General features: G+C 39.0%; 1 protein-coding gene across 1 annotated transcript; it reads right to left on the minus strand.

Annotated features, from left to right (window-relative positions):
* Nucleotides 1–1,499: 1,499 nt before the first annotated feature.
* rcbtb2 (regulator of chromosome condensation (RCC1) and BTB (POZ) domain containing protein 2) lies at nt 1,500–12,427 on the minus strand. Its single transcript, XM_074680046.1, has 12 exons — nt 12,420–12,427; nt 11,115–11,249; nt 10,255–10,405; nt 9,550–9,716; nt 9,300–9,458; nt 7,957–8,064; nt 7,636–7,778; nt 7,171–7,361; nt 6,877–7,003; nt 5,008–5,147; nt 4,785–4,915; nt 1,500–4,673 (listed from the first exon to the last, which is right to left on the minus strand). Exons 2-12 carry the CDS (start codon nt 11,238–11,240, stop codon nt 4,533–4,535), a joined length of 1,584 nt encoding a protein of 527 aa, XP_074536147.1. The 5' UTR covers nt 11,241–11,249; nt 12,420–12,427; the 3' UTR covers nt 1,500–4,532.
* Between the last annotated feature and the right edge of the window lie 515 nt (nt 12,428–12,942).

A 12,942-nucleotide genomic window follows, 5' to 3' on the forward strand; every position in this document is an offset into this window, starting at 1 on the left:
GTCCAAACAGTTAGACTCACCAGAAAATAAAAGAAAACTAAATCATAGACCTGACATTGAAAAAATACAAGAGGGGAAAATGTTGCAGTAGGTCTTTGAAGGTCACTGCACTCCCCCACACATGGCCTTATCAACCAAGAGCTTTTGACTGCTTTGTTAAACAAATACTCCACAGCCCACAAATACTTTGACCTCTCTCACTACAAGAAGAGCTTTATAAAAAGCTCTTTATTTTTTTACCAACTCAGAGTCCACTTGTCTTCACGTTTGTTTTACCTTTTAATCTTGGCTGTGCCAAAAACAACTCCTCTAAGATGGTCGAGGTGTCAAAGTTGTGTGTTTCAGAACAAGAAACAAAAAATAACACTCAAAACAAAACGCCCAGTGATCACTGAGCAGCTCTGAACTGTTCATTGTAAAAAACTAAATGAGTCGCGTCTGATTTAAGGACGTAAAGAAGAAAATTCTTCAGCCCAGATTGTACATTCCTGCATAGCTTATGTAAAGTCTTATCTATGGTGTTTTTGACTTAAATCCAGCACACAGGGTTGCATGTAAGTAAACGGTATGCGCCTTAAACCACAAGTCTTAGGGTTGAGCTCTGCTTCATTGAAAACCAACATGAGCAGGGTCATCCAGTTTCCTGTGACCACCAAGCCAAAGTCCATGTTTGGAATTTAAAAACCTTGGCTGTGGTTCCCCTTTTCTGGATAAAACTCAGTTTACATGAACCGAGTAAGTTCTCTCTGACCAGAAACAGCAACACAGAAGGTTTGACTTTCTGTTTTCACTCATTAACATGTCTCAGAGTACATTGTCATCCTGAGCTAGCAGACCGTTGAACCGCTGATTTTAATTTTGTCCCGCAGGGGGAAACAAGCTGAACTGCATGCTTGAATAGCTGCAGAGAAGAATTTCAGTTATGTCTGAGAAACACAGGCCAGCTGATGTTTGTTTACTGGCTTAAAAAACACTCCAGATAAAAAAAGAAAAACTCAGAAATGTGAATGAGCAGTTTAATACAGGCAAATATCAGCATGCTAATAGTATGTGATGGTATCAGTGCAGTGAGCAGACCACGCAGGAGCCACACAGGAGCCACACAGGAGCCACAGAGACCGAGAAGAAGCATAACTTGATCATGTGCAGCTCTTCTCCATCACAACTTTCACATTAAAAGGCAACAGCACACAGGCCCATGTGCTATTTTTAAACTCAGGCTTGAGCAGAAGTACTGCAGGCCACTCCTTATCAGAAATGTGAGAAAATACAGCATGAAGAAAACATAGAAGGAGCATTAAGTCAAAGATGTTATGCAGACTTTTAAGGTTCTTGAACTCTACTGAAACTTCGGTTCATTCAACTTTATAATCTTACATTACAACAGAAATTAAAGGTTTTTTTCAACGATAATTTGTTCGTACTTGCATAATCAGCTCAGCAGAGACATCCAACTGTTTTTCAAAAGAAATGTTTGCAGCATATTTTTTACAAACTCAACTGAAAATGCAGAACTTCTGACGTTGAATGAGTACTTTTGCAATCTGCTGATCTAAATGAAGAAATAGACAAAACACATTTTGTAACACGATTAAATGATTCAGTATTTAGTATCTCGTCTTTATCCCAATGAAGGGGGTCAGACCGTGGCAGCGTGCCAGCTACTGTTGGCAGCTGTTTACACTTCCTCCTGTAAAACTACTGCACTTGTGTCAGGCATGTTGAGTAAGTGGGTGTTACAATGGTTACCTTATATATTGCAGCATATAAACATCTCTAAAAGGCTAATTCTATGAGACACATTACTTAAAGCAATTGCAAAATAAATGCCTTGCATAATGCACAAAAAACTGAGTAAATCTGTTGTGTTCACACATGTGACCAATTAATGCCAAAGACACACCAGATTATTTTCGACAGTCTGTTTCAAGAGCAGACATTAGCTTGAGCAAGTAACTGAATCATAACGTGTGAGCTGCTGATCTGACTTTAATCACGTTATGAAACATCCTGTCTGCAAGGACTGAAACTTACTCTCACTACAGACTGAATGAGAGGGAAATCAGCAGAATCTTGGACAGCCTCCAAGAGACAAATATTTTAAAGTTTATGATCACTACACACTAATTGTGTTGGACTTCCTTTTCTGCACCCAAAGTATTATAAACTATTTATGGAGCAGGACACGAGTTAAAACAACATTGGCAAGTTTTATCTGCTTGCATTTCTTGAAATAGACATTCTTTTCAAACAGTATCAGTTATTTTGGGGTCATTTGTTTTAAAGTGAAAAAATAAGGCAACCTTAACATGGTCTCTTGGGGCTCAGGAGGCTCTGAAGTCAATAGTCTGAAAAGTTATCCGCACTGCCCCCCACTGGCTACTAGACTGCTGTAACCAACATGAATCAGTGCTTGAGTATTGATGGCTTGACGTACACCACACAGACATAAAGTTAAGTTAAAAACTATTCCATTAGACACCACTGATGCAAACAGCAAAAACAAAAACATAGTTGAACAGTTATTGACTTTAATATTTTTGAGATTATCAAATATCACCATTTATGCCAGAGCTAGCAGCTTACAGCATATTCTGTACAAAATAAAAACACAGGCATTTATCATATTTATCAAAACGTTCCAAAAAATAAAAGAATTGGCTTGTTAAAGTAAAAGTAGTGTGCTACATTCTATTTAGACGCCTTAAAGGAGTTTTTTTGTGGAAATATCAGGTAACATTATAACAGCTTGCAGTCCTACATCAGATTTGAGCTTTACTCAACATATTGGTTGGCATTTACACTAAGCCTGCACTTTTTTTTATCAACACAAGGTGCTATCAGGGGCAACAATTAAAAAAAAATCTTGTAAAATGAAGTAGAATATTGCTGCGTATGAACAACTGGAAAAAACAATAAAGAAACTTTTGTAAACATTTCAAACTGCAGTGAGAACAACTGTAAAATCAGCTGCTCTTACAGTTCAACATCAATAACAGGCTACACAGGGATCAATATTCTGCTTTCCTAAGTCAGACACAGGTAAACACGCTGGAGGATGTCCTCATCTCTCCTGATTGGTAACTCACTGCATCGCTTCTCATCCGTCTGCTGATGGTGGGACTGATAGCAACAGTGCAAAAATAAATCTGTGCTAGTATCTGAGGGTAGCAACACGTTTGAATGTAAAAGATGAAAAACAAATAAAACAAAGTGGAAAAATGAAACATTAAGTTACGTACAAGAACAAATATTAGCAGTGATTAGATATAACCCATAATTCTTCAAAAAGGTGTCAAGTTTTTGTTTCCATCAAAACACAAGAACAGCTTAAAGAGACTGTGAGGAATGTTTGTTTGAAGTGGAGTGCTGCGACACCTTTGGTCCAGAGTCACGTGCATACAGTTGTCTTGTGGTGTTGTCATAAAGACTTCGACCCGATCAGGAAGCTGAGAAATAACATTTACAAATAACCTATATTCGTGCTGATAATCTAATTTTAAGTTGTTGATTACTATCAGGCATACATCTAGAAATGAGACTTTTCCAAGATCACCAAGAAAGTCCTCACAGTCCCTTTAAATGTTTTTCTTTGCTAAATACTAAATTCTCAATCCAGGAAGCTTGAGATTCAAGGCGAGAGAAAAGCAGTACAATCCTAAGAAATATTTCACATCAGCTCATTTGGTTCATCACTTTCTGCAGTCACTGGTTGCTATAAGTTGTAGAGGTGTACTGTTTTTATTGTGTACTTTTGCATAAAACAACTTCTTTTCATTTCTATATCCATGGTTCTGAATTCTCACATGTTTTGAAATTAAACTCAAGTGTTTTTCCAAGCAAATAAAAATTCATTTTTGTACTCCTTTAAGGGTCAATATATCTGAAAATATTGACACTAACAATGATTTACTACGGCCCAGATATGTGCTGTTTTCTGTGTTGGTTGCTCTGCAAAGCATTTCACAGCACAATAGCCCTATCAAATATACTACATAGCAGAACAATGTAGGCATTGACTATTCATTTTACTAACTATTAAAAGGCAGTGTGATAAAATATTAATGTGTCTTCACACCAGGACCCTTATATTGAAATGAATCAGAAGAAGTGTTGAGCATTTTGGAGCAGAGCTGGTTCCTGATGCGAGGCTAGCCTCTGCACCGCAGCTTTCTGCTGAGTTACTTGAACACAGAATTCAGATACACACTTAGCTGAGAACTTTGTGAGAAGGTCAACAGAAAGAACACCCCTGTGGCACACCTTCCTGTTTAACCTCTGCGCACCTTGTGACTGACAGAGCTGTGTGACCTCAACAACCACCAACATCGACAACTGTGTTTGGGCAGTAACACAGAGGCATTAGTTAGAGGGTAACCTGAAACTGTTAACCTCTGGTGCTAACATCCGCAGCCGCAAAGGCTTTGAAGTACTGGACAGCCCGGTGTTTACTTTGGTCTACGGTCGTCTCTCAGGACCTCTGTGAGCTTAACCCTCATTGTGTTGCATCCATCCCCACAGGGGCGAGCTAGTCAGTTTTTGAAGGCCCCATAGCGGCTGGCTTTACTAATGAAGTTCTTGAGCAGGTCGTGGTCCATGTCTGCAAAGGCCTGGGTCTGCGTGACAGCTGTTAGGTGGTTGACACAAAACTTGAAGCAGAACTCCTCCAGATCCTAAAAATGAAGAGGGCTGTCTGATCAGTGCTGAGGAGTACAACTGACTAGCTACTAAGAAGGCCCCCACCACCACGGTGTTTGACTATGTGCCAGGGGCTATAAGCTTACCCGCGCCTCATACTTGACAGCAGCAGAGAGCAGAGTGATGGCGTTCTCCTCAGAAATGCCCCTCTTGATGGTTTCCTGGCACAGTCTCTTCAGCCTTGTCTCACGGTAGAACGTGGCCAAGTCTAACAACCCTTTGAACAGAAGATGAAGATGTGAGGTGGGAGTGTTAAGCAGGTCAGCACAGGGTGGTTTCACCTCTGCTCAGTGCTCTCACTAAACTTACCAATAGCATCCTCTGGTGGCAGGTTAATTGTGTCTGTGTAGAGGTATTCCAGAAAGGCTCGGTACACCAAGTATGAGAACTGGTGAATTTCTATGGTTTCCTCGTCCGTCTCATTCAGCAGTGCACGGAAATGTTCACACCTAGACGAGGAGGGACAGGAGCAGACCTCTAACGTGACAGGGATAAAGATAGCACAGCAGTGACTATTTATTTCTAATGACATTGACTTGAGGCTGCAGATGTTTTAACAATCATGGCGAGTATTGGTAGTTGTTGATCCAATTTTTTAATAAATTTTCCTAATTTTACTCCTTTTCATTTTGATACAAATCGGGTTCTTTGTTCTTTTTTGTCCCGCTTTATCTGAGTCACACAATTACAAAAGTTTGTGACCTTAACAAGTATTCAGAAACAGCTGGGACCCTTTTTGACAGTAACAGTAAAAATGCTTCAAGGTGAAAATAAAATATATTCATTTATTCTTGTGCACTTACTTAAGACTCATTATTTCCTGAGGTAAAAAACACAGAGGCACTTTGCCAACAACTGTAGCCAACAGTCTTTTTCTCTAATTATTCCTTATGGGCCCCTACATTATGAATACTTATTACCATTTTTCCCCCACTGTTGATGTTTGCTGCCTCAGAACAAACTGCCTCTCACCGATTTTTTCCTCTCCAGACATGGTTAAACAAACAGAGTGTTCATTCTCTGAGTGCATCTTGAACATATCATTTGCATGTGATCTGCGTGTGCTTCAAGGTTGACGTCGCAGACAGTCTGGCTCCGTCCTACTGACAGCGCAGAGAGCAGCGACTGGAATGCAGATACTTTGTGTACAAGTGTGGTTATGAAAAGAAAAGCCGGAAACAATAGGACTGTCTTTGCTTCCCTGTGACATTAACAGGAAAGACGAGGAAACACCGTCTCACAGATGGAGTTTAAATTTAGGCAACCCTGCATTCAGTGTGTACATAAACTTCAGAATCAAATAAAGATAGCTAAATGCTGCTGCACAATTAACTGAATGATAAGTCTTAGTTTAAACAACATCATTAGCATGTAAACAATCAAAACAATTTACAGGAATCTGAAATTTCATAGTATATTTCTTTCTGTTTGAAAGTTTCTAAGCAGTTCACCAAATTCCCCCATCACTCATGACAAAGCATTCTGAGAGCCAGATTCTCAAAAAGAGAACTTTTTGAGCAATTTTGCACTTGAACATCATTACAGCAGCTTCCTTTGTGAATAAGACCTTGAGACAAGGCAGATAGCGGGGTCATGTGATGCACAATTCTCAGTGCTATTAGCGACTGCAATTTGTTCCTGGTGAATTCTCCCCTGAATGTCAGAAATAAATTCATGTGACCAAAGTAAAAGTTAGGATGGAGGGGCAGGCTGCTGCTGGAATGAGGAATAAAAGAAATCACTTCTTAAAAGAGGTTCCAGCAAAGACAGAAAGAATGCAGTGGTTGAACATCAGAGATTAAAATCTGGAGACAGGGTCTCACTTCCTGTCACATGTAACCAAAATTGGTTCTAAATTTGGTCTGTGTAATTATGCACCACTTAATTAAATCAAATTGAATGTTTTGTGTATGCCAGGATGGCTTTGAAGTTATGCACACATATAACTTTTAACCAGACACACAGCAGCTAACTTAACTGGTATGTAACTTTACTTAAACTGTTTATTTTTGCAATATGGAGAAAAAAAACCTCATATAAGTCAAAAAGATACTACTACTACTACTACTACTACTGCTAATACTGATAACTGATAATAATAATAATACTAATAATAAAGCACCAGTTTACTAACTAGTTAACTTTAATTAGGAGTTTATGTATCTTTATTTCCTTTACCTGATTTTCAGCAGGGCTTTGTGAACATGGATACACTTCCCATCAACCAAAAACTTCAAGTCTGAAATCTCTGGGCTGTCAAACTCCTTCTTCAAAGACTGGGCCACCGTCAGGTAGTCATCACCATCTGGCAAAAATTTAGAGAATTATTTTTTTTATTAAGAAACTCCTAGATCAAATGATTCACAAAATGTCTCTTTAGAAAACCTGACTTTAAAACCAAAAACTCTTATGGCGCTTGAATCCAACAACTCTCTTTTGTTGAATATTTCTCTATTCTTATCACACTCTTACCCACGGAGAGGAGGTGCCATGTGACTGCTGGTGTGGCAAAGCAGGCAAACACATCATCAGTGCTGCTGAAATGGGTGAGGTGGGGGCTGGCCACAGCCTGACCTCGACACTGACCCCACATCAGAACTTGGCCGCTCTGGGTCTTGGCAGCTGATGTGTGGCTGGTGTGACATGCTGCCACCTCCACCATCCTAGAGATAAAAATAGAGTTAACCATTCAGAGCTACTAATGTAAATTCTTCTCACCTACAGGAGAAAGATTATCCTATCCTGACAAATAGGAAGGTGTTATCCTGCCTCTAATGTCATCACTTACTCTCTGTGATGTTGAACTACAAATGCCTCAAAGAAATTCAACACCTAAAACATTTTGTCAGAGTCTTGTCAAGCAGCCCTCTGTGACCTGTTGTTAAAGCGGAGAGGTTTTTCTGCTTAATGAGTCTGGGATGAACACAGGGTACTCACCTCTCCTTGTCTGTGTTTATCAAAGTGGGTAGAGCTTGGTTGCTTTTATTTCCTGTTCCCAACTGCCCGTATGAGTTGGCCCCCCAGGCATAAACAAACCCTTCATCTGTAAGTGCCAACGTGTGTGCATATCCACAGGAAACCTGAGTGTGGAGGGAAGAGTGGTATTAAGCTGAATGCTTCCTGAAATACTGCAAGTTCTCAAATACAGGCCGGTGTAATCCAGTAACCATTAATAACCTTTGTTGTTATTCATTATTACTCCAATTTATATCTGAAGATTTACAGTATTTAGACAAAATCAGAGCTTTAGGTTCTTACCTGGACGATGTTGACACCTTGAAGAGCAGCGATCCTGCATGGGGTCTGTTGATTTCCATTGTTGCCCAAACCCAGCTGTCCATTGCAGTTGTATCCCCAACCATAGATCTACAAACAGATGATGATTTCATATTTATTCAAAGCAATGACAGGGGATCATCATGAAGAAGTTTCTTGTAGGTTTTGTAGCATCTCTGGTGTGTTCTCCTCCTATTGCAATTTGCATTGTTCAGTGATAACGTGTGTGTTTTCTAAGATGTCCCAAATGTAAGAAATAATTAGGGGTAAAACTAACTTTAAAGCAGCAGTTCTTGAACTTTTCAGACTGTGCACCCCCTTTTACCTCCTGACTTAGCTGACGCACCCCCAATACCCCAAACATAAAAAACAGAAAAGCTGTAGTCTTTATAGCCACATATACGGTATCAAGTTAAATAAAAAAGGCTACTGTTAGCACAGGACAGAGTGTACAATAATGGGCCTAATGAGCTCTCACATTAGAAACAATGGGGAGAATAACAGTAAGTAATAGTATAATAATGACAATAGTAACATTTAAAAGTCAAGTGTGGTCGCCGAGCGATGAATAGCAGTCATTACTATGTAACAAAAATTCAACATCTAAGTATTTAAACTATTAATCCCCATTAAAAAGTGTTTAAGTTATTTATTTAATCATAATTTATTTATTTGTTGATACAACATCAATACATAGAGGTGCTCAGCTGCCATTACACCTATGTTGTCGCACACCACACTTTGGGAATCCCTGCTTTAAAGCAATACTTTGTAATATTAATCTCAGGTACTGTGCCTCTTGAATTACAGGCAGGAATTAATTCTACTGCCTACAAGTAAAAGCCAGTTTCAGATGACCTTAAAGCCGGGCTCCTTTCCTCCCCTCATGTGTTTGAATTCTTTTTCATCAACCCAAGTTCAAGAATAGATATTTGAAGCTTTAAATGTGGTTATTTTGAGGGCAAAAGTAAGATAAGTACTGCAGCCAAACTTGCTAAATAAGAGCATTAATTCTCTTGTATTATTTAATATTATGTGTTTTATAATTCTGAAATGTACTTTGATGTGATTTCATATGTAGGAGCAGGTTCTTGTAAGTTTTTTGCTTCCTCTTGTCCCCTCTCAAACCCCTGGTATGTTTTTTTTCGTAGTTGCTTTGATTGTTGTGACAGTCAGTTTATTGTATCATTGTTGTTCTTTTGGCAACAAGTTGTGTACTTTTTTATCTTTCTCATGTGCCCATGTTTGAGATAAATAAAATAAAATCAAATAAAAGCATTAATTCCCTTGTTCATGCTAAATATTTGCAGATTGTGACCCATTACCTCTCCATTGTCCAGGACAGCCATAGAGCATAACTGGCCACAGGCGATGTTAACAACCACTTTGTTCTGCAGGCAGCTGCTGACCCGGCGTGGTGTTGGCTGGTTGGCAGTTGATCCTGAACCTACTTGGCCTGAGTTGTTGTAACCCCATGCGTAAACCTGAGTATGGAGATAAAAGGTCACAGTCAAGATAAATACGCAGACTAAGCAGAGAGAAAAGAAATAAAGTACAAAACAAATGAAAGGTTACCTCTCCATCTGTTGTGAGAGCAATAGTGTGGTGGGAGCCACAGGCTACCTCTGTTACTCTCTTGCTCAAAAGATTGGTGGACACGAGAGCAGGGGTCAGCCCGTGGTTGGTGGTCCCGTTGCCAAGCTGACTGTAGCCATTATGGCCCCAAGCAAACACCTCTCCATCTACAAAGAAGCAGGGACACTTGAAAATCATGTTGTCTCAGGGGTTAATATTTAATTAAATGACAAATGTTCAACTTCACTTAATTTTAAGCAAGATTTATTCCAATGGACAATCTGTGAACCAAATTTAAAGATACATGCACCAAAAACATTAATTATTACCAAGTAACTGAATAACTGATGATGAAAACAAGAAAATCAACGTATGTAATGTTTCCAGATTTTGCTGAAGTTTTAGTTTCATTTCCCACATGCCCTTTGTCATCAATCTGTCTACCCACAAAAAACAGGAAGAAGTAACTTCAGTCACAATTTAGCAAACAACAAATTGGCAGCATGTAAACATTCAACAAGTTGCTAAATTTCTATTTTATATTTTGGTCTGAATCCCCGATTCAAGCTTTATTTGTGATAATTTATGTCCACTAATGACAGCAAATGTTAGAACAACCAGGTTGTTTTGCATGCATTGTCTTATTGACTGCAATCCTGAAGAAAGTTTCCCTCAGGGAGAAACACGCATTCGTGTCTGGATTACCTGAAGTGGCGATAACCACATGTGGTCCTGTTCCATAGCTCAGGGACACAATCTTTTTCCCACACAAGACATCAATCCTGCGCGGCTCAATAGTGCTTTGAAGGTCTCCGAGTCCTAAACATCCACTGCAGTTAGTGCCCAGAGCAAACACCTGCAGAAAGCAAACACCACGGATAAAACATTACCTACAAAAAGAAATGATGCAGAAATAAAACATGCTGATATCAAAAGGTTCAAAATGATAACACAGCAATGATGGGACATTGTGCCTCTTTACTTCATACCAGGTGCAAGATTTTGACAGTTTTCTGTAAATTGTTAAAAGAACAACTGCTACTTTATCCAATTCTCATCTGAGTCAAATGTGAATATTTTGTAAGACAGTATTTCAGAATACATCTACATCTGATGTCCAGGAATGTGAATGAAAAAGTGGAATATATCATGAGGAAAAAGAGAGATTTTATAAAATACTTTTAAACCATAGGTACTGCTCCTAATCATAACCTGTTTGTGCCACAGAGACAAACATATGAGAGAGAGTGGATAGATGAGGCATGCTCTACACCTCTCCTCAGGATAAAAATGGAGCTTGCTTGGGTATTAGGCCTGTATGGCTAAAGATAGCCTCATTCTATCTGCTTATCCCTGAAACTGGAACTGCAACCTGTATCCGTCTAAAACTGGGAGGCCGGCTGAATGTTGTTATTTTATTTAACCCAGATCCATATGAAAAAATGAATGAATAAATAAAAAAATAAATCAAACTTGCAAGGTAAAAAGACAATCCATTAAGTCTCGACAACATATGACGGGGTAAACAGGAGGATTAACACATACATCCAAAGGCCAAGTCTTACCTCATCATTAACTGTGACATACAGGGCTTCATTTGCAGCGCTGCCAAAGACACAAGCTTGCCGGATAAGCCGCAGCTCCTCAGGAGGAAGGAGGGCAAACACTGGCCACTTCCCCACGTCCAGCATAATACTTAGCTTTGGAACAAAGAGCAAAAAACAGATGTGAATCAGGTCATCCAGGAAGTCTTTTTTCTGCATGTTTTTTGTCAGCTAAATCAGTGTTTAAGCGTTGATTAATGACAGTGATCTGTACGTATATGATTCATACACACATTCTTCCTACACTTGTTACAGTTTTGATTGAACTGACTAATGAGAGCAGTTAACAAAAAAAGGATAAAATAGAAAATAGCATAAAAATAAAACCAAAATAAGCCAAACTTATTAGATTCTTGATAAAAATACACAACCAATTGCAAGTCAAGTCTTGTCCTTTCTGTTAAAAACAAATGCATAAACCGAAGTGATGTCAATATATACACTTTCTTTTTCATGGTTCAGCACAGCCAAGAACAAAGCATTAAAACTAGGCATTGAGCCCAGTTTAGTAGACATTGAGATCAAAAAACAACCTGCTGACTAGGGTAAACCCATTTGGATGTGTGTGGAAATGTATAAAGTCTCCTCAGGTCACCTCTACATCCTTCCTTGGGTCACCATAACTAAAGTAAGACACAATGTCTCCAATACCACAAACAAAATATGGGTCAAGTGAGTTGCTAATGTTCTCAGGCTGGTATAAACAGCTTATAGAAATGGTTTTTAAATTGTTCTTGGGCTGATGTATTTAAAAGAGATTATCTGCTCAGCTTGACTTTATTACTTTCTGTGTATGTTAGGAAAGCCTACTGATCTTCTAACGTGAAGCTGTCCATTCTATGCACATATTACATTAGATGTAAAGAACTCAGGCCTTCGTGAAACACTTCCTAAAGTTCCTGTCATAGTTATGAGTACCGTAATGTTTATAAGTGAACGATAAACACAGGGTTGTCCTCGGCATAAAACCCAGATTGAATGAAAACCAACCCAATTTAACGGCCCAGTGCGGTTATTAATTAACCCTTTAAACCAACAAATGCTGAAGAGGACACGAGTAAACAACAAGAACAACAAACAGGGCGTTTTGTGTTATAATACGTGCAGACAGGATTAGCTAGCAAGCAGTATGAACGTTGATATTGCAGTTTTAACCAACACAGATAGTCTAAATGTTAAACTAACACAGCTTTGAAGCTAAAATAAGAAACATTCAGTGTGTTGTTAGTGCTGGGAGCCGCTAACGGTTTAAACTGTTGACGTTACCTTGCCGTTGTTCTAGCTACTCTTTCGTCCGCGATGTCGTTTTCTGCGCAGTGAACACTGAAACATCTGAAAAAAATCTAAAAACATTTTAAAGAATCAAGGTGCTAGTGATGTCATTTCGCCCACCGGTTATGGCTGCAGGTTGACATAAGTTGCAGCTTGTTGTAGTTAGCTTTCGTCGCTACACAACCGACTGACAAAAACACACCACAGTCCTACTTCCTGTAGATAGATGGTGCGTTCACTGATAATCGGAGCTGAGAGGCTCCAATCTGTCATTCACAAAATGAGTAGAGTGAGTAAGGCCTTCAGACATTTGGACAGCCCAGTAAATAAAACAAACATGTTTTTAAGATTATGGAATGAAAGATTGCATAAAATACTAACTGCAGTGACATTTTTCATTGTTTAGTGGATCTTACCTTCCAACAAAAGAGAAGAAATTAACTCTAAAAGGCATATGCTTTAATCACACGTTTCAAAATCAGACTGTCAGTAAATTTTAAGTGAGCCAAGTTCTTCT

The sequence above is a fragment of the Halichoeres trimaculatus genome, unplaced genomic scaffold, assembly GCF_033239565.1.
Source record: "Halichoeres trimaculatus isolate MK-OKI-2021-1 unplaced genomic scaffold, fHalTri1.1 fHalTri1_scaffold_9, whole genome shotgun sequence".
Taxonomy (NCBI): domain Eukaryota; kingdom Metazoa; phylum Chordata; class Actinopteri; order Labriformes; family Labridae; genus Halichoeres; species Halichoeres trimaculatus.

Bases quoted from the DNA above. Each gene is read 5' to 3' on its own strand.
- rcbtb2 (XM_074680046.1), bottom strand. From the start codon at position 11,240: ATGCTGGACGTGGGGAAGTGGCCAGTGTTTGCCCTCCTTCCTCCTGAG. The intron at 10,406-11,114 runs GTAAGACTTGGC...TGCTTTCTGCAG, and splicing joins ATGTCACAGTTAATGATGAG to GTGTTTGCTCTGGGCACTAA. The intron at 7,362-7,635 runs GTGAGTACCCTG...TTTTATCTCTAG, and splicing joins ATAAACACAGACAAGGAGAG to GATGGTGGAGGTGGCAGCAT.